The 18,401-nt window shown below is 42.1% G+C and overlaps 1 protein-coding gene across 1 annotated transcript; it reads left to right on the top strand.

Annotated features, from left to right (window-relative positions):
- The first annotated feature begins 773 nt into the window (after window positions 1-773).
- Window positions 774-16,640, top strand: SLFN14 (schlafen family member 14). The gene is made up of 5 exons (XM_004608846.2): window positions 774-1,300; window positions 3,360-4,432; window positions 6,536-6,664; window positions 8,325-9,039; window positions 10,701-16,640. The coding sequence occupies exons 2-5, from the start codon at window positions 3,373-3,375 to the stop codon at window positions 11,533-11,535; spliced, it is 2,739 nt and encodes a 912-aa protein (XP_004608903.2). The 5' UTR covers window positions 774-1,300; window positions 3,360-3,372; the 3' UTR covers window positions 11,536-16,640.
- Window positions 16,641-18,401: the final 1,761 nt, after the last annotated feature.

The raw sequence follows: 18,401 nt of genomic DNA, 5'->3' as shown, positions 1-18,401 counted from the left end.
AGCAGATAGAACATTGCTAATGTGGTTGCTTTAAAAAAAAAAGAAAGAAAAAAAAGAAATTTCAGACCTCACCCAGCAATGTTTAGGCGTTTTACCAATGTTCTATGTTTCATTTGGCTCTGCTCTAATGAATTATTCATAGCAGTGCTTAGGGGTCATATGGGGTACTGGGAATTGAACCCAGGTCGGCCATGTGCAAAGCAGTCACCTACCTCTATATATCTCCAGTCCCATGACTTTTATTTTTTTTAAATCTAGTATAACCATAATTCCTAAGTGAGATAATTAGCTTGCAAATATTTTCCATTTAATTGCTTTTATGATTAAAATAAGCATTAACATTTATATTTATTATAGAACTGCTTAGAAAATAAAAGAAAGCTAAAGTAAAAAAGGGAAAGAAATTAGGTAAGGTTCAGGAGAGGAAGTTCAAAGCATAAGTGTATGCTCTGCATGCAGGACACTCAGGCTGGACCCTGGAACTGCATGGTTCCCTGAGCAGCTCTGGCAGTGATGCTCAAGCACCAGTGGCTGTGACTCAAAACCCAAACCTCAACCAAACAAGGGAACAAAAATAAATAAATAAGGATCCAGAGAGATAGTAAAGCAGGTAAGGTGCTTACCTGGCATATAACCAACCCAGGTTTGAGCTCCAACAGCACACGTGGTATTCCAAGTCCTTTCAGAAATGATCCCTGAGCACAGAGCCAAGAATAAGTCCTGAGCACCACTGGATATGACTCAAAATAAAAAAAAAGTGAAAAAAATTAATTAATTCACAGCAATCCTTTCACCCAGGCATGAACATTTTTTGGGGTTGAGTTGTGTGTCTAAGAAGGGGAACTAGAGAAATAAACTAAATGATACATTTACTTTGGAAAGTAATGGAATGGGTTAATGGTGGAAATATACAGACAACTTTTTAAAAAATAAATGTATAACTTCAAAATTAACCAGGAGAGGTGGTGTTTGTGTAATGTACAATTCAGTCTTTTAGACATAAGAACTTAAGCTCTCATCCCTCACCTGGAAGCCTCTGAGTTTCCCTTTTACCACCTCATTCACTGCTAGAGGTCCCTAGCCTACTAATCTGCCCAGTCATAGGCTTTTCTTGAGTCCTTATCAGCTTTCCTCAGTGGGTCAATGTTGTGAAGACTAATGGAGCCTGGCAGAGTTCCTGCTCCTTGCCCTCTGATATCAAAGGGTAGCAGGGCCTGTGACAGAAGACAAACATTCGGACATCCAACCGGAGCCCAGAGTGGAACTGAAACAGCAAGAGGGAAAAAAGCAAGAGCATCAGGTAAAACAAAGAAAAAATATTTTAATCTCATCTGTCCTAGATACAGTTTATGTATGAATGTATGAAAAGCTTTAGTAAAATAGTAGCTAAGAAAAGCCTTAGTAGAAAAAAGAGGGAGAATTGTGTGATGAATAGACAGGATATAAGGCCAGATTATTAAAAAACTTCGTGTCTTTCAAGTTGTTACCTGCATTGAAGGAAGTAGTACCAAGAAGAACTGGTGGCATTAGCTTATAGGTGGCATTCCAAAGTAATTTGATTTGTTCAGTGGATCCAGCAGATGATAATTCGAGGGAGAAAACTAAAGCTGATAACAAGGAAACCATTTCTTTTTTTTTTTCTTTTTTTTTTTTTTGCTTTTTGGGTCACACCCAGCGATGCTCAGGGGTTACTCCTGGCTTTGCACTCAGGAATTACTCCTGGCAGTGCTTGGGGGACCATATGGGATGCCGGGGATCGAACCCGGGTCGGCCGCGTGCAAGGCAAACGCCCTACCCGCTGTGCTATCGCTGCGGCCCAAGGAAACCATTTCTAACAGAGTTGTTGGATGAGAGAATGGTTTGGAAGGTTTTGAGTTACGTACTGTTGGAGGTGGTCAACCAATTTCTGAAAAGAAATTTGTGAGGAATTAGAGAGGGGATTTTAGATTAAGATAGATGGTTAGCCAGAAATATTGTATGATGTATGATATGAACAAAATGTTATTCGAAGTTTCTCTAAGGAGCCATATCTACATTTACCAATAGAAGATGCTCAGATAAGAAAAACAAATTCATTAGGTGGTTTATTATTCTTTTTTCTTTTTGGGTCACACCTGTCGATGCACAGGGGTTACTCCTGGCTCTGCACTCAGGAATTACTCCTGGCGGTGCTCACGGGACCATATGGGATGCTGGGAATCGAACCCAGATCAGCCATGTGCAAGGCAAACGCCCTACCCGCTGTGTTACTGCTCCAGCCCCAGGTGGTTTATAATCTATCTGGAGGACATGGAACTGCTACTAAAGCAAACTAATGTGAGAGAAAGGTACATGCTCAGGCGCTGGTGTTTCCCCCCAACACCCCTCAGTAGTGTAAACAACGTACCCATAACTTCTGCTTTGCAAAGATCACATAGAATAAACAGGTTCTTTCATCTATAGGAAGACTGTTGGCTTGGGTTAATAAATATTTCATTTTGCAATTAGTAGAAGCTAAGTGATAATTTCCTAAATTTTGGCTCAGAACACCATTTTTTAAATTTAAGTGGCTGTTCTCTGGTCTGCACTACAACAAGAAATTTACTATAATTTAATGACTGTGTCCCAAAGGCTCAAGTGCTTTTGTAGGTCTTAGAGGGTTCCAAAGCCTAGGACAGAGCAATTAGGTGGGAAGGACGACTTTGACTCTGATACCACATTGTTCATGAAGAAATGTACTTTAGAATTTGGAAGAATGAAAAGCCAAAACAAAAATCTGTTTGATATCAGTTGACATTCTTACATAAACAGACTAAAGCTTTTTAAAAATGCATATAATAGTACATAAATAACACCAAATTTTATCTTTTTATGGCCAGATATGCTATATTACATATACTCTAAAATTGTGCCCCTTGGAGTATATGTGATATACTGCATTGCCTTCCTTTAGTCCCCCTGAACTAGAAATCAGAACATTTTCTAACTCCAACTTCTACTTCAGCATATCTCTAATAAGCTACTTTGCTTTTGTTGCCAAACCACACCCTTTATATCTAGGCTTGTTGTTGGTGCTTCATGATTTTAAATTTCAAAAATGTCTAAAAAATGTCTAAAATTTTCAGCAATAAAAATTTTCTTTATAGCAAAATATTAAGCTTTCCACCTTATCTATGCTTGTGTATATTTGAAAGGTAAAGGATCTTGCAAAGAGTTGTTAAAAAACAGTGAATGCAAAGACTATTTTTAATGTTAAAATGTACCTCCAATAGTTTACAGGTTTTAAGAAAATCTTATAATGGCTGTCATTCTTGTTCATGCAGAAGCAACTTGTCTCTTTTGGTTATTTATTAGCCCCCTTTCTGCCGTTTGATATGCAGGGGCACTGCCGAGATGGAATGGCCCAAATCTGATGAGGAAGTACTTTATCCTGAGATCGTTGTTAAAGTGGGCACAGTCACTCTTGGAGAAGAAAACAGGAAGACAATGACCAATATCTGTTTGAAAAAAATTGAGAATTCTAATATCATCAAAGCTACATGTGCACTGCTAAATTCTGGAGGGGGCATAATCAAAGCAGAGATCCTTGATAGGAACTATAGTTACAGAAGCCATGGGCTGGGACAAGATCTGGAAACATCTTTTCAAAAACTCCTTCCTTCAGGATCACAGAAATATCTTGATTACATGCAGCAAGGGCACAACCTCTTGATTTTTGTCAAGGCGTGGAACCCAGAGGTTTGTAGCGTCCCACTAAGGATTTGTAGTTTGCGCTCCAACTTATATCAAAGAGCTGTGACTTCTGCTATCAACTTGAGTGCTATCAGTGCTTTGGAGCTTCTGCGGGAGAAGCAGTCTAGAGCCCAAAGAGGGAGGCAGAGAGTGAAGGAACTGTATCCTCAGGAAGTTCTTGACAGGTACATTCAAGAAGAAAAAGATATGAGGATAGGTGCCGCAGAACTGTTTAAAAAGGACAGACTCATGTATAAGGAGAAGCTCAACTTTACTGAGTCAACCCATGTTGAATTGAAAAGGTTCACCACCAAAAAGATTGTCCCTCGTATTAAAGAGATGCTGCCTCATTATGTCTCTGCATTTGCCAACACTCAGGGGGGATACATAATTATTGGCGTCGATGATAAAAGCAAAGAAGTGTTTGGCTGTAAGAGAGAAAAAGTGGATCCTGACTCATTAAAAAATGAAATAGAAAGCTGCATAAAAAAATTGCCTACATACCATTTCTGCTGTGAGAAGCCAAAGGTGAATTTCACCACCAAAATTTTGAATGTGTACCAAAGAGATGTCCTGTATGGTTATGTCTGTATGGTTCAAGTGAAGCCCTTCTGCTGTGTAGTATTCACGGGAGAACCGGATTCCTGGATCATGAGGAACAATTCGATCACAAAGCTGACAACTGAGCGCTGGGTGCGCCTGATGTTGGGCGTCCAGCCAGGTAAAAAGGAAGCAAAGTCGGTGCCAACAGGAGGAAAACCTTCTCCGGCTTCTGTGGGCATTTGGTCACAACATTTTGATAAAGAATTAAAAAGCAGGGGCCGGAGTGATAGCACAGCGCGGAGGGCATGTACTTTGCACAGTGCCGCCCGGAGTTCGATTTCCGTCATCTCGTACAGTCCCCCAAGAACTGCCAGGAGTAATTCCTTAGTGCAGAGTCAGGAGCAATCCCTGAGCATCTCTGGGTGTGACCCAAAAAGCTAAATAAATAAATAAGATTTAAAGAAGAGAGAGGGAGAAAGAAAAAAATTAAAAATAAAAAGAGGGGCTGGAGCGATAGCACAGCGGGCAGGGCGTTAGCCTTGCACGCGGTCGACCTGGGTTTGATTCCCAGCATCCCAATTGGTCACCCAAGCACTGCCAGGAGTAATTCCTGAGTGCAGAGCCAGGAGTAACCCCTGAGCATCGCTGGGTGTTGATCCAAAAAGAAAAAAAAAGAAGAATAAAAAGCAGGGGCCGGAGAGATGGTAAAATGTGCAGGGCATTTGCCTTGCATGGGGTTGATCCCCACATTCCATATGGACTTCCAATACCGCCAGGAATAATTCCTGAGTGCAGAGCCATGAGTAACCCCTCAGCATCTCAGCATCTCTGGATGTGACCCCCACCCCCAAAAGCCAAACGAATAAATAAATAAAAGCCAGGAGCCAGAGAGTCAGTACAGCTCTTGTACTGTCTCTTGTCTTGCACGTGGACCACCCAGGTTAAATTCCCTATTTCTCAGAGGGTCCCCGAGCCCACCAGGAGTGATGCCTGAGTGCAGAGCCAGGAATAACTCCCGAGAAGCACCGAGTGTGGTCCCCAAAGCAAAAAATAAATAAATGAAAAGCAGTTTTTGCTTACACATATTTTCCCTCTTCAAGGTTCATTGTCTAATATATCTAATTAAAAACTCAAAATATCTCTCTGGGATTAAAAACAAGACAAAACTTAGATTTGAGACTGTTCAGGGAAAATTATAATATGCCTTCATCCAGGAAGTAGTATAAGTTTCCCTTTGCTTCACAAGCTCATAATTCTTGCCAAAAAACGTTTATCAATATTCAAAGATGGTATTTCTTTAATCTTAATTAATTAATTTATTTTTCTTTTGGGTCACACCTGGCAATGCTCAGGGGTTACTCCTGCCTCTGCACTCAGGAATCACTCCTGGCAGTGCTCTGGGAACAGTAGGGGATGCTGAGGATCCAATCCCAGCTGGCGGTTAGCAAGGCAAGTGCCTTACTTGTGCTATCTCTCCAGCTCCTAAAGATACATTTTAGTATATTAGTAATTATTTTCTTAAAGATATCGAGGAAAGCCAATTCTTTCTAGAGAAAGTTGTTCACCACTTTGAATTGACAGAGAAACATTAGGAGATAATTCTTGTCATTATTGGGCTTAGGGCTCCACCCAGTGGAGAGAAATGAGATGCCAGAGCAGAGGATCTCAGTGAAGAGCTAAGACTGTTTTCCCCTCTGAACATTCTGCTCAGAATCGTCCCTCAGATTTCGAATCTATCAATAAAGGATTTTCAGGCTGAACAAAGCTTATTAGCTTGTCTTCAGTTTTCCCCAAATTTGATCAGAGAAACTTAGCTCAAATTTTTAGTTGTTTCGGGTCTGGAGTGATAGCACAGCGGGTAGGGCGTTTGCCTTGCACGCGACCGACCCGGGTTCGAATCCCAGCATCCCATATGGTCCCCTGAGCACCGCCAGGGGTGATTCCTGAGTGCAGAGCCAGGAGTAACCCCTGTGCATCACCGGGTGTGACCCAAAAAGCAAAAAAAAAAATTTTTTTTTAGTTGTTTCAATTTTATTTTGGAGTTTGGGACCACACCTAGTGGTGCTCAGGGGCTATTCCTGGCTCTTTGTTTACGAGTGAGTGACCCTTGTTGGTGCTTGAGGGACCTTAGTGCCTGGGATCCAATCCTAGTTGGCTACAGACAAGGAAAGAACCATATCCCCTATATTATCTCTCCAGCCCTTGAGTAATTTTATAAGATAATTCTTTCTCTTGTCCTAATTTACTCTTATCTGAAACAACTTTTCATGCATTTGTTTAGCTCCTCCCTATTTGGCCACAGAATACTGCTTTCCCCTGAGTTCACCAGCTTCATCTGCGCAAAGAAGCCCATCATATCCCACAAAGGTCCTGGAATTAAAGAGAACTCTTCAACAAAGCTTGTTTCCAGGTACTTATTCTTGATTCTAGTGGAGGAAACTTTTTATTTTACAAAAAAATTAATTGGAAGGAATCAGTAGCAGGTAGCTCAGCCTTTCTCCTTAAGGAAAGAGCAAATGTAGAACTTAATAGACCAAAAGATGCTGAAATAATATATGTGATTGGTTCTTGTTTTCCAGCCAGAAAAGCCACACTATACTGCTGTGGGTTTAGTGGCTTCTTAGTCATAGAGGAGAGTATTTGAGAGAATTTAATTTAATTTCCTTAAATTAAAAAAATTGTTTTGTGGGTGAATCTGGACTACACCTATCAGTGCTCAAATGCTATTGCCTGCAGGGTCAGTGGGGTTCAAAGCAAGTGCCTTAATCCCTGTACTACTCTTGGGTCCAAGGAATTTTCTTAAGCCCCTTAGGTACCTACCTTGAGAGAATTGTTTCTTGTCTTTCTGATGTAAAAGAAGTTAGTGGATGAGATCACCTGGATTCTTTGTAATGCAGAGTTTTCAAGGAGGCTCTATTAACTTTTGGGTCAAGTAGCTCTTTGTTGCAGAGATCTGTCCTATAAATTACGAGATGTTTAGTAGAATTCCTGGCCTTTGTCCTCTAGATGACAGTCACATCCTCAACCCAGCTGTGACTATCCAAAAATATCCAAACATGGCTAAATATTTCAGGGGGTGGATGTATGGTAAGGGGTAGCGAATGAAAAATTATCATATGTTAAAAATCATGTATATTTGTGATATGCTTTTAAGAATCATTACATATACATATATATGCAGTAGTTTTATGAGGGAGAGTATTTTTTATTTTATTTTATTATTTATTTTTTAGAGCATTACAAAAACCCTTTATGATTGCATTTCAGTCATACAGTATTCCAATACCCATCCCTCCACCAGTGTACATTTCCCAGCACCAGTGTTGCCAGGTTCCCTCCAATCACCCTTCACCCAACACTCCCTGCCTGCCTCTTTAGCAGGTGCTCCATCTCTCTCTCTCTCTCTCTCTCTCTCTCTCTCTCTCTCTCTCTCTCTCTCTCTCTCTCCTTTTGGGCATGGTGGTTTGCAATATTGACGCTGAAAAGTTATCAAGAATATTCCTTACCTACTTTTAATCCTCAGATCTTGTCCAGCGTGATAATCCCCAACTATTATTGTCATACTGGTCTCTTCTCTATCTTACCTACCCTCGGCCTCCCACACACTTGTGGTTAGTTCCAATGAGTATGGGTTTTTTTTTTTTTTTCAGAGAGAGAGAAAGCATGGAAGAGAGAAATGGTCAAAAACTAAAGGTGAATGCATGCATACAGAGTTGGGAGGTAGTAACCCCAGAGAGGACTTCAAGAATAATTTATAGAAAGGTTCTTAGTTTTACCAAAACCACGGTGTACTCAAAAAACTGTTATAGAAAGTAAGTATAATGTACCATTTGGGATTGAAGAGCTGGTATTGGAAGGTTATTCAGTGAAGACTCTCCCTGGTGGCCTTCCTCTACTTGAGTGTTCAGAAATAGGCACTTTGCAGTCCTGGCCTGAGAAGAAAGAGGGTACTTTCTATGCAGATAAGGAAACCATTGTCCCATGACTAGTCTCATTTCTTCCTGTGATGTGGCAGGAACACTTACACTTTTGCAAATTTTAGTAACTGACTTCTATTCCTTGAATTTCAGTGACTCGGGAAGAAATACAGTTTAAACCCGAATCCTTCTGTCAGAAGCTATTCTCAGATCACAGAGGACTGAAGGAATTAATGAAGATGCACATATATCCTTGTTCTCAGGGCATTGTGATCTTTTCTAAAAGCTGGGCAAAAGATATTGGCTTACAGAAAGAGCAGAATGTTTTGTGTGATGCTCTCCTAATAGCCATTAATAGCCCTCTGGTGCTCTACACAATCATAAGAGACCCTACTTGGAACGGAGGGTTTGAATATGCACGAAATACAGCTCATCAGTTAAAGCAGAAACTGGGTACTGCTGGTGGCTACACGGGGAAAGTTTGTGTCATTCCTAGCTTGATACACCTGTCCAGCATAGGGCACAGGCCCAGTGAAATACCAGTGCGTTATCCCCAGTCCTACAGGCTTTCTACTGAGGAGGAAATGGAAGACTTGTTGCAAGCTCTTATAGTGGTCTCTATGAGCTCTTGCTCTCTCTTAAGTGATCAGTTGGGTAGTGAATTACTCAACTTGCTCATCGAGGAGCAGTGTGAGCTGCTTTCGGAGAGCCTTCAGGACACACGAGAATTGCTCATCTATTGCTTTCCGGGAATCAGGAAGACAGCCCTAGCCATAAAGATCATCAAGAAAATTAAGGATTTATTTCACTGCAAACCAAAAGAGATCCTCTATGTTTGTGAAAATGACTCCTTAAAGGATTATGTGATGTAAGACTTTAACTAACTTAACACAGTTAACAGATTTAGTCTTTTCAAGAGTACCACTAAAGTAATTTGCTGTGTGTGGGGATGTGTGTGGTGGGGGGGCGGGGGGAGGTTTGAGCTACACCTGGCTGTGCTCAAGGTTTACCGCTGGCTCTGTGCTCAGGGACCACTCCTGGCAGTGCTCAAGGGACCATATGTGGATCCAAATTAGAAGAGGCAAGAAACAACCAATTTTGTTAAATATATACATATATTTATAAAATAACATATAATATTTTTAATTTAATACAAAAATATATTTATAAAATGTATATAAGAACTGGAAAAATAGCAGATAAGACTCTTGCCTTTGTATGGTTGACCCAGGTTCAACTCCAGGCACCAAATATATTCCCTTGAACTCACCAGGAGTTATTCCTGAGCATAGAGCCAGGAGTAATCCCTGAGCACTGGTAGATGTGGTTCCAAGACAGAAATAGACAAAATATGTGTATATAGAAAAATATGTACATATACACATACCTATGTGAATATGTATAGATATGTGTATATAAATATATGAAAATTTACATTTTTTATAGAAGACACTACATTTGGGCACCACTGGGGTCATACTCAGCAGTGCTAAGGGCAGGGGGCATGCAGCACCAGGATAGAACTTCAGGTCTCACCCATGTTACTTACATGCATTACCCCTTAAACTATCTCCAATACAGACATAACTATACATTGTTCATATATAAACAATTGTAAAAAGTCATAACTACATGATTTGGATTTTTTTTGCCTCCTCTAATTTTCCCCTCCTCCTCTGATATACTAAAACATAGTATAGAGGTAAATTGAGGTACATAAAAAAGGATATGTTTCTAGAGAGGCACATTGTATAAATTTGATATCTTACCTTGACATGTAATAAAACTCAGGCACTTCTTGAAATTTTTCTTGCCAAAAACATTCTAAAGAGACAGGTAACTAGACTTGCTTTTGAGGAATTTCTATTATTAATCTCTTGCATGGGCTGGAGCAATAGCACAGTGGTAGGGTGTTTGCCTTTCACGAGGCCGACCCGTGTTTGATTCCTCTGCCCCTCTCGGAGAGCCCGGCAAGCTACCGAGAGTATCGCGCCTGCACGGCAGAGCCTGGCAAGCTACCCGTGGCATATTCGATATACCAAAAACAATAACAATAAGTCTCACAATGAGAGACGTTACTGGTGCCCACTTGAACATATCGATGAGCAACGGGATGACAGTGACAGTGACAATCTCTTGCATGTGAAAATTGTGATATAATTCTAGGTGATTTGCTCTCTAGTTCCTAAAATGGACCAAAATTAAAGAACTGGTAGTAACACATGAAAATTATTTTTAATATTTTTTTAGCTGCAAGGAACTTGTCTTCAGTGGTTGTCATGAACGAGGAATCACCTGTTTGTAAAAGTAATATAAAAACTCCTACCTGAGTTCATTTTAAAAGCTTTACATGCTTTTAAACAGCAAAAAAAAAGAGCTTGATATTATGTATTTTGTCTGTTAGGTAATATATAGGAAGAACAGTTACGAAGTGATCACCAATTGGGAACCAGCCTAGAAGAACCACAAATGCACAGTATTCCCTTTATTTATTTACCTAATACTCTGTTCTCTCTTTCACTCTCATAGGGAACAAAAAACCTGCCAGGCTGTGACCCGGAGAAACTTTATGCGAGGGGAGTTCCTAAAGATAAAGCACATTGTGATGGATGAGACTGAGAATTTCTGCAGCACCTATGGCGATTGGTACACGAAGGCTAGAAGCATCACCCACCCCAACGTGAGGGGGGCTGGAAGTGAGAACCCTCACCATGGGATTCTCTGGCTTTTTCTGGATCCTTTCCAAGTCCGTCGTGCAGATGTCAATGGTCTCCCCCCTCCATCAGCTGAGTTTCCTCGAAAAATAATCACTGATGGGGTCCACTGTGCCCTGGAAATAGCGATGGTCATGAAAGAAGAAATGGTGAGGATCAAAAACAATCCTCCCTCCAACCTGCCTCCAGTCGTGCTGGCATTGTTCAGACAAGCTGCCTACGAGAAGATGATGTGTGCACAGGCTCCACGGGGGGTGTGTGAAGCACGGGCCAATCTGACCAAAGAACAAATGGCAGAACATGTGACCAAAATATGTCATGACCTGTTCCAACAGGGCTACCTGCCCCAAGATGTTGCAATTCTGTGCAGGCGACGAGAGGACAGAAGACGCTATGAGGCTGCACTGCTAAGAGCAATGGAATTAATTGAGATTCCCGGAGCAACAGAAGTCATCTTTAACCAGGCTGCTGGTGTTTGGGGCCCTCACATTGTTTTAGACAGTCTCCAGCAGTTTTCAGGCCTGGAGAGGAATATTGTGTTTGGGCTTAGTCCAGACTGTACCCTGTCGGAGGAACTTCATAAGCTCCAGTTTGCCTCAAGAGCCATCAAACATCTTTACTTGCTTTATGAGAAAAAGACGGGTTTCTGAAAATTATTTTAAATGACCCAGAAGGCCGGAAGGAGGCAAGCCCTTTATCTCAGGCAGTTGGTAGCTACTCCTTTTCACATATTACGAGTGAGAAAATCATGGTATGGTCAGTATGGACACAGGAATTATCCAGTGTGTGTGTGTCGGGGGGAGACAAGGAGCACACATTTGTAGTGTTCATGTAATTTCTCCAGGTCCCTGCAATTCTTCCCTATACAACTGCAACATTCTCAGGGCCAGAGTGGTAGTTCAGTGGGTAGAGTGTTTGCCTTGAATGCAATCGATCTGGGTTTGATCCCCAGCATTCCATATGATCCCCGGAACACTACCTGGAGTAATTCCTGAGTGCAGAGTCAGGAGTAACCCCTGAGCATTGCTTCTATGACTCCCTCAACCCTACCCAGTTTGCAATACTCTTATAATTGGTTTCCTACCTCTGGTTGTCCTGATCCAATTCAGCTTTCATACTGACCGCTAAGGAGGGTCTCCTCAGATGGAGAACTAATTTTGTGACGTCCCTTGCTAATCTATCTTTAGTAAGTCTGTGCAATCTTCAATCCAAACCAGTTTTCAAGGTATCCCACAATATACAACTTACTCCCTAGTGTGTCCATTACAACACTTCCTTCTTCCTGTCATGAGGCACCCTAGCCATGCTGGCCTATTTTTGGCAATTTCAGGGATCCAGTATCTTGGTGACACCTTGGTTAACAACTCACACTGGCTAGGACGAGCAAGCTTTATAGGGCCAGAACTGGATCTCCTCTTTGCATTAAGAACAGATCAGACCCTGAATCTTTAAGCTAATCAAACTAAGAAAAGATTCAAGTATAAACAAAAATGTCACTTTGCTCCTTTACAATGAGGACAGCTGTAATAAGAGGGTCAGATGTTCTTGCTAATCAGTACTTTCAATAGTAACAGAGGAAGCCAAATTATTTAAGTGTAGCTTTTCAGTAAGAGAATTTGGGAATATGATTCAAATGTAATATTTATTTTTATTTATTTATTTTAATCTATTTATTATTTTAATGGAATCAGTGAGATAATGGAATACTAAATTTATTATTTTAATAAATCACAGTGAGCATTACAAAATTGTACACGATTGCATTTCAGTAGTACAATATTCCAACACCCATCCCTCCACTAGTGTAATTTTCCAGCACTAGTGTCCCCCAATTTCCCTTTCACCCCTTCAAGCCACCACCCACTCCAGCCTGCTTCTATAGCAGGCACCTCTTTTCTCTCTCTCTTTCTCTCATCAAATGTAATCTTTAGACTATGTTAAACTATTGAAATTATCGACAGGGATGTTTCCACCATAAAGGCCAGACAGGTAGCTTTGCAAAAGAAAGTAAATTTATTTATTTATTTATTGGACTTTGGGCCACACCTGGTGATACCTGATGGCTACTCTTAGCAGTGCCAAGGACCATGCAGGTCATTGGACCCAAGCCTTCCAAGCATGAGCACTAGCCCTTTGAGACATTACTTAGTCCAGAAAATAAACTGATAATGCTAAGGATGATGAGTTGTTTCATTTCTTCTGCATCATCAAAATCTTTTAATTTCGTCTTCATTTCTGAAGTCTCCAGGTTGACCCCCAACCAATCCTTAACTCTCCCTAATACATACTGTGTTTACCTTCATTCTCCCTAAATTACGACATTCATCTAAGTTAGAAACTGATTACGGTCTGCTGCTGGCCTGGGAATTACTATGTCAATAAGGGACGTTAGATGTCCCTGGCATCCCCCATCTTGATTGGATGCTAATTTTGCAATCCAGTTCTGAGACTTTACAGAGAGCATAGATGACAGTCCACTGCTTGCACCTCCTGACTACATTCCTGGCTGCTGACTGTGTCTGTACCCTTTCTCAACCTTCAGCTGCTTTTTCTTTCTTTATCGGAGTTGAATTTTATTATTTTTTTACAAAGTTGTTCGTGATGATTTTTGTAGACATTCAATACACCAACACCAACTCCACCACCATTGTACCTTCCCATGACCATTATCTCCAATTTTCCCAACCATCCCTTAAGCCTGCCCTCATAGCAGGCCCTCCCTAATTTATTTTATATTGCTTATTATAAGTAGTTTGCTAAAAGAGTGATCAAAAATGTTTCCTTATAAGCAATTAGTGAAGATTATTGTTTCTCACCATGTAGCCATTAAGCCCTTGTATAAAAGATTACTAAGATACTGTTACAGGTTTAACCTACCATATTTTGGGGCTGGAGTGATAGCACAGCGGGTAGGGCATTTGCGTTGCACGCAGCCGACCCAGGTTCGATTCCCAGCATCCCATATGGTCCCCTGAGCACCGGCAGGAGTAATTCCTGAGTGCAGAGCCAGGAGTAACCCCTGTGCATCGCTGGGTATGGCCCAAAAAGAAAAAAAAACCTACCATATTTAAATTTCTGATGCCTTCTACATTACAATCTGGTGTCAGCACCTTTTATGTCCCCTCTATTGAGTAAAATTCTTGTCAATTAAGTACCTGTTCAGATGCTCATCTTATCTATTAAACATTCATCTCCCACCAATAAAACTTGGTTTCTCCTTTTTTCAGCCATTCTTTGGTTAAACTGTGGGAAAAAAAAGAACTGTAGAACTTTGGTCAGAAGGCCCAGGAGCCACTTTAGCAATACTTGGCCAACTTGGCAAGGCAGTTCCATGCTAGTATCCAACATTATGAGGCTTTGCTTGACCCTGTAGGGCCAGAGACTCCGGAACCATCCTGGCAGTGCTTGGGGATCTCCAGGGCTATGCCTGGTGATGCTTTGGGGAGCACGTAGTGTTGGGGTTCACACTCTGGTCCTGGGGATTTTTTACATGCAAAACATGTGTCCCAGGGCTGGAGCAATAGCACAGCGGGTAGGGCATTTGCCTTGCATGTAGTCGACCCGGGTTCAATTCCCAGCATCACAAATGATCCCCTGAGCACCACCAGGGGTAATTCCTGAATGCAGAGCCAGGAGTAACCACTGTGCATTGCCGGGTGTGACCTAAAAAGCAAAAACCAAAACAAAACAAAACATGTGTCCCAAACCTCTGAGCTATCTCATAGGTCCCTACTTTTTTTTTATATTTCAATTTTTATTTTAGGCACCATGGTTTACAAAATATTAGTAGGATTTCATACATAAACTAGTCTAGCACCACAGTCTCCATCATGCAGGTGTCTGCTTCCTTCCACCATTGTCACAGGGTCCATCACCCACCTTCCCCACTCCGTGGTAAGCTTCCTACTAAAGACAAAATAAAAAGTTTCTATCACACACACAAAAATTTTTTAAATTTAATTTTGCTTTTTGGGTCATGCCTGGCAACGCTCAGGGGTTACTACTGGCTCTGCACTCAGGAATTACTCCTGGCGGTGCTCTAGAGATCATATGGGATGCTGGGGATCCAACAAAGGTCAGTTGCATGCAAGGCTAATGCCCTACTCACTGTACTATTGCTCCGACCCCTAAATTAAAAACTTTTTAAAAACCAATAAAATAAAAGTTCCTATCACAAACAACACAGAAGCTGACTGTCAAAACAAGAAATCCTTGGTGAATGGTGACTTTAAGACATCCCAGGGGCCCTTCTGGGTTTTTCTCACTGGTCATTATAAAATGTGACTTGTTGGGGCTGGAGCCATAGCACAGAGTATAGGGCATTTGCCTTGCATGTGGCCAACCTGAGTTCAATTCCCAGCATCCCATATGGTCCCCCTGAGCACCGCCAGGAGTAATTTCAGAGTGCAGAGCCAAGAGTAACCCCTGTGCATCGCCGGGTGTGACCCAAAAAGAAAAAAAATTATTGAAAAAAAAAAGAATACAATAAAAAATCCAAAGGGCTAGAGAGACAATACAGTGAATAAGGCACTTGCCTTCTAGGTGGCATACTTGGGTTCAATCCCCAGAATCCCAGAGGGTCCCCTAAGCCTGCCAGGAGTAATTCTTGAGGTCAGAACTAGAAGTAACCCCTGAGCACCGTTGGGTGTGGCCCAAAACATGTACAACAATATAGTTTATAGAGACTACTAGAAAACTTAAATGAGAAAATCATTGAACTGCATGGATTAATTCCCTCTCTGACTCTAATATTGCTCTTTTCCCTTGTGGCATAAAATATTTCAGAGTTATCATACAAATAATTCCTCCTACTCTTTTATCTTCCTTTCCTGTTCCACTCCTCATATTGTAATCCTTAATAAATAAGCTTGGGCCCAGAATATGGCTCAATACGAAGGCATAAATCTCATGTCGTATACATCCTGTGTTTGCTTTCCTACAAAAAAAATTAAAAGAATCATAAACCTGTGTGCTTCCAAGCAGATTTTCTTCATAGACTATGTGAAGAAAAGTTTAAAGGGTTCTTTTGGATAAATAACTTCTTTCCTGATAGTAGCCCTTCACCCTCCTAGTTGAATTTCCACTGAGAGACACAAAACCTGACATCTCCCCACCCCCTTGAGGTCAATAGCTATCAAGTGACATGAGTATTCTAACTTAATTTCTTTGAAGAATCTAAGCTTAAGGGCCTGAGCGTTAGTACAGTGAATAGGGCACTTGCCTTGCATGCAGCCGGAGTTCAATCCCTGGCACCCCACGTCATTCCCCAAATACCTCCAGGAGTGACCACGGGCATAGAGGCAGAAATAGTGCCTCGTCACAGCCACGTGTGGTCCAAAGGTCAAAAGAGGCAAGCAAATAAACGTTCGATTCGTGAATCGAAACTTTACAAAGTTTTGCTGTTCTTAAAACGAAGCTTCACTTTTCCAGAAGATAGCAGTCAGACTGGGCTTCCTCCTTTTTTCCCGGGGCATGCGGGGGAGACTAAGCTCTGAGCACCATTTCTTCCCTGTGAGGATGACCCCGACCTTAGACTGCAGATACCCCGCCTGTGGATACCCCAACTGCAGATACCTGAGCCGGCTGCGGGGGCGTTTTCTCAAAGAGAAAAAGAAGTGAAAAGAGACTGTGAGTCCCTGCTGGTCAGACCTCTTCAACAGGAAAAATGATCCGAAAAAGAGCAGGAACTGACAAGAACCCTTCCCCTTCTCTTCCCTCACCCCCACCACCACCTTCCCTCTTCCCCCACCCCCAACCGCCCACCGCCCCCGCTGGCCCCTGCGCTGGAAGGCAGCACCAGGCTGCGGCGCAGGCCGGACCGGCGCTGGGGCGCCTGAGCCGGGGCTTGAAAGCCAGTGGCAGGAGGACCACCAGCCCGAGGGGGGTCTGAGCTCTGGCCCTTTCAGCGCAGCTCCTGTGAGGATGTGGCGGCGGCTGGACACCCGCCTAGAGACTGGAAGCTGGACTGGACTTCGGGGTGTAGGAAAGGATGGAGCCGGCTGGCGCACTACTTCCAAGTCTCCTTGCGCATCAGCAGGGCCTGAGGACGACTTGGCAATGCCCCTTTGCAAGCAGGAAGATGCTAGTGGGCCATGGGAGGGTGAAACGAAGCGCCCAACCTTTTCCATCAGGAGATGGATGCCTGCTGCCGCCTCGCCTGCGTGAGGAACCAGATGAACGCTCGATGGAAGCTAGGTAAGTCTTAGAACACGTGGATGCTGGAAAATCAGAGAGTGGGACATGCCTGAGATCTCGGGAGAGCTGAGCACCTTAAGCTATTCCTTAACGGGTAGCTATGGTGCATCAAGCAGTGGCCGCTTCAAGGATGGAGGTGGACTTGTACAGGAGACTTCTCTATTTAGACATTCCAATTTCTGTGGGAATAACTGAGACAAGTACAAACCCAGGGCAGTTAAATATGGTTGAATTCCTCAAAGACCCTGCCAAACACACATCTGCTTTCATTCACATCTGTACCATCTGCACGGAATTGTCTCTAGAGAAGCATGGAGGGGGAAAAGGAGGGACTCTTAGAATCCAGGTTGGTACCTTTAAGCAAAATAAAAATGGAGCAGTCAGCCCTTACCTTCAGTACTGTCTCTCTGGACCCTTCTTCTAAATGTTGTACTTTAGTTACTTCATGTATTTTTTTCCCTCAAATGTACCCAGAATTCATAGTTAGGTGCAAAAGGGTGATCTGGTAAGGCTAACTTGACCATACCAGCAGCAGAAATTGTACCTCGTTTCTTAAAATTTTCCTTTGCTACACAGATGCAGAACTCGGGAGATTCTTAAGACAACTCAGTCACTGACAGGATGGGTCTTAATCATTTGAGGAGAACTAAGAGCTCTAACCACTGTAGCACTGTATCACTGTCATCCCATTGCTCATCGATTTGCTCCAGCGGGCACCAGTAACGTCTCCATTGTGAGACTTGTTACTGTTTTTGGCATATCGAATACACCAGGGTAGCTTTCCAGGCTCTGCCGAGCGGGTGAGATACTCTTGGTAGCTTGCCAAGCTCTCCGATAGGGGTGGAGGAATTGAACCCGGGTGGGCCGCGTGTAAGGCAAACACCCTACCCACTGTGCTATTCTGGCTAGTGCGAAAGTAGTGAGTGGTTGCAAGTTATTCTAAAGTCAAAATGGCAGCAAACTATAAGCTAAACTCCTGGATGTGCTTGGAGAGCTCTAATATACTTATTCTTTTAAAGTGAAAATTTCCAAAATTTGTTCTCAGAATGATCAAGACCAAGCCTTAGTTGTGATAATAAGCATTAATTGTCACTTTACAGAAAAATTAAGGGTCAATGGAAAGTAAGTATTTTCCCTGACTTTCTGTAGGAGATAATATTGAACACTAAAATAAAGATGTGTACCAGATTTTTTTAAATATATTGAATCACTGTTTGAACAGTTACAAAGCTTTCGTGTTTGAAATTCCAGTCATACAATGATCAAACACCCATCCCTTCACCAGTGCACATTTTCCACCTCCAAAAACCCCAGTATACCC

The sequence above is a fragment of the Sorex araneus genome, chromosome 3 (assembly GCF_027595985.1).
Source record: "Sorex araneus isolate mSorAra2 chromosome 3, mSorAra2.pri, whole genome shotgun sequence".
In the NCBI taxonomy this organism is placed as follows: Eukaryota; Metazoa; Chordata; class Mammalia; order Eulipotyphla; family Soricidae; genus Sorex; species Sorex araneus.
The sequence above is the reverse complement of the archived record's forward strand: the minus strand, read 5'-3'. Positions and strand labels throughout refer to the sequence as shown.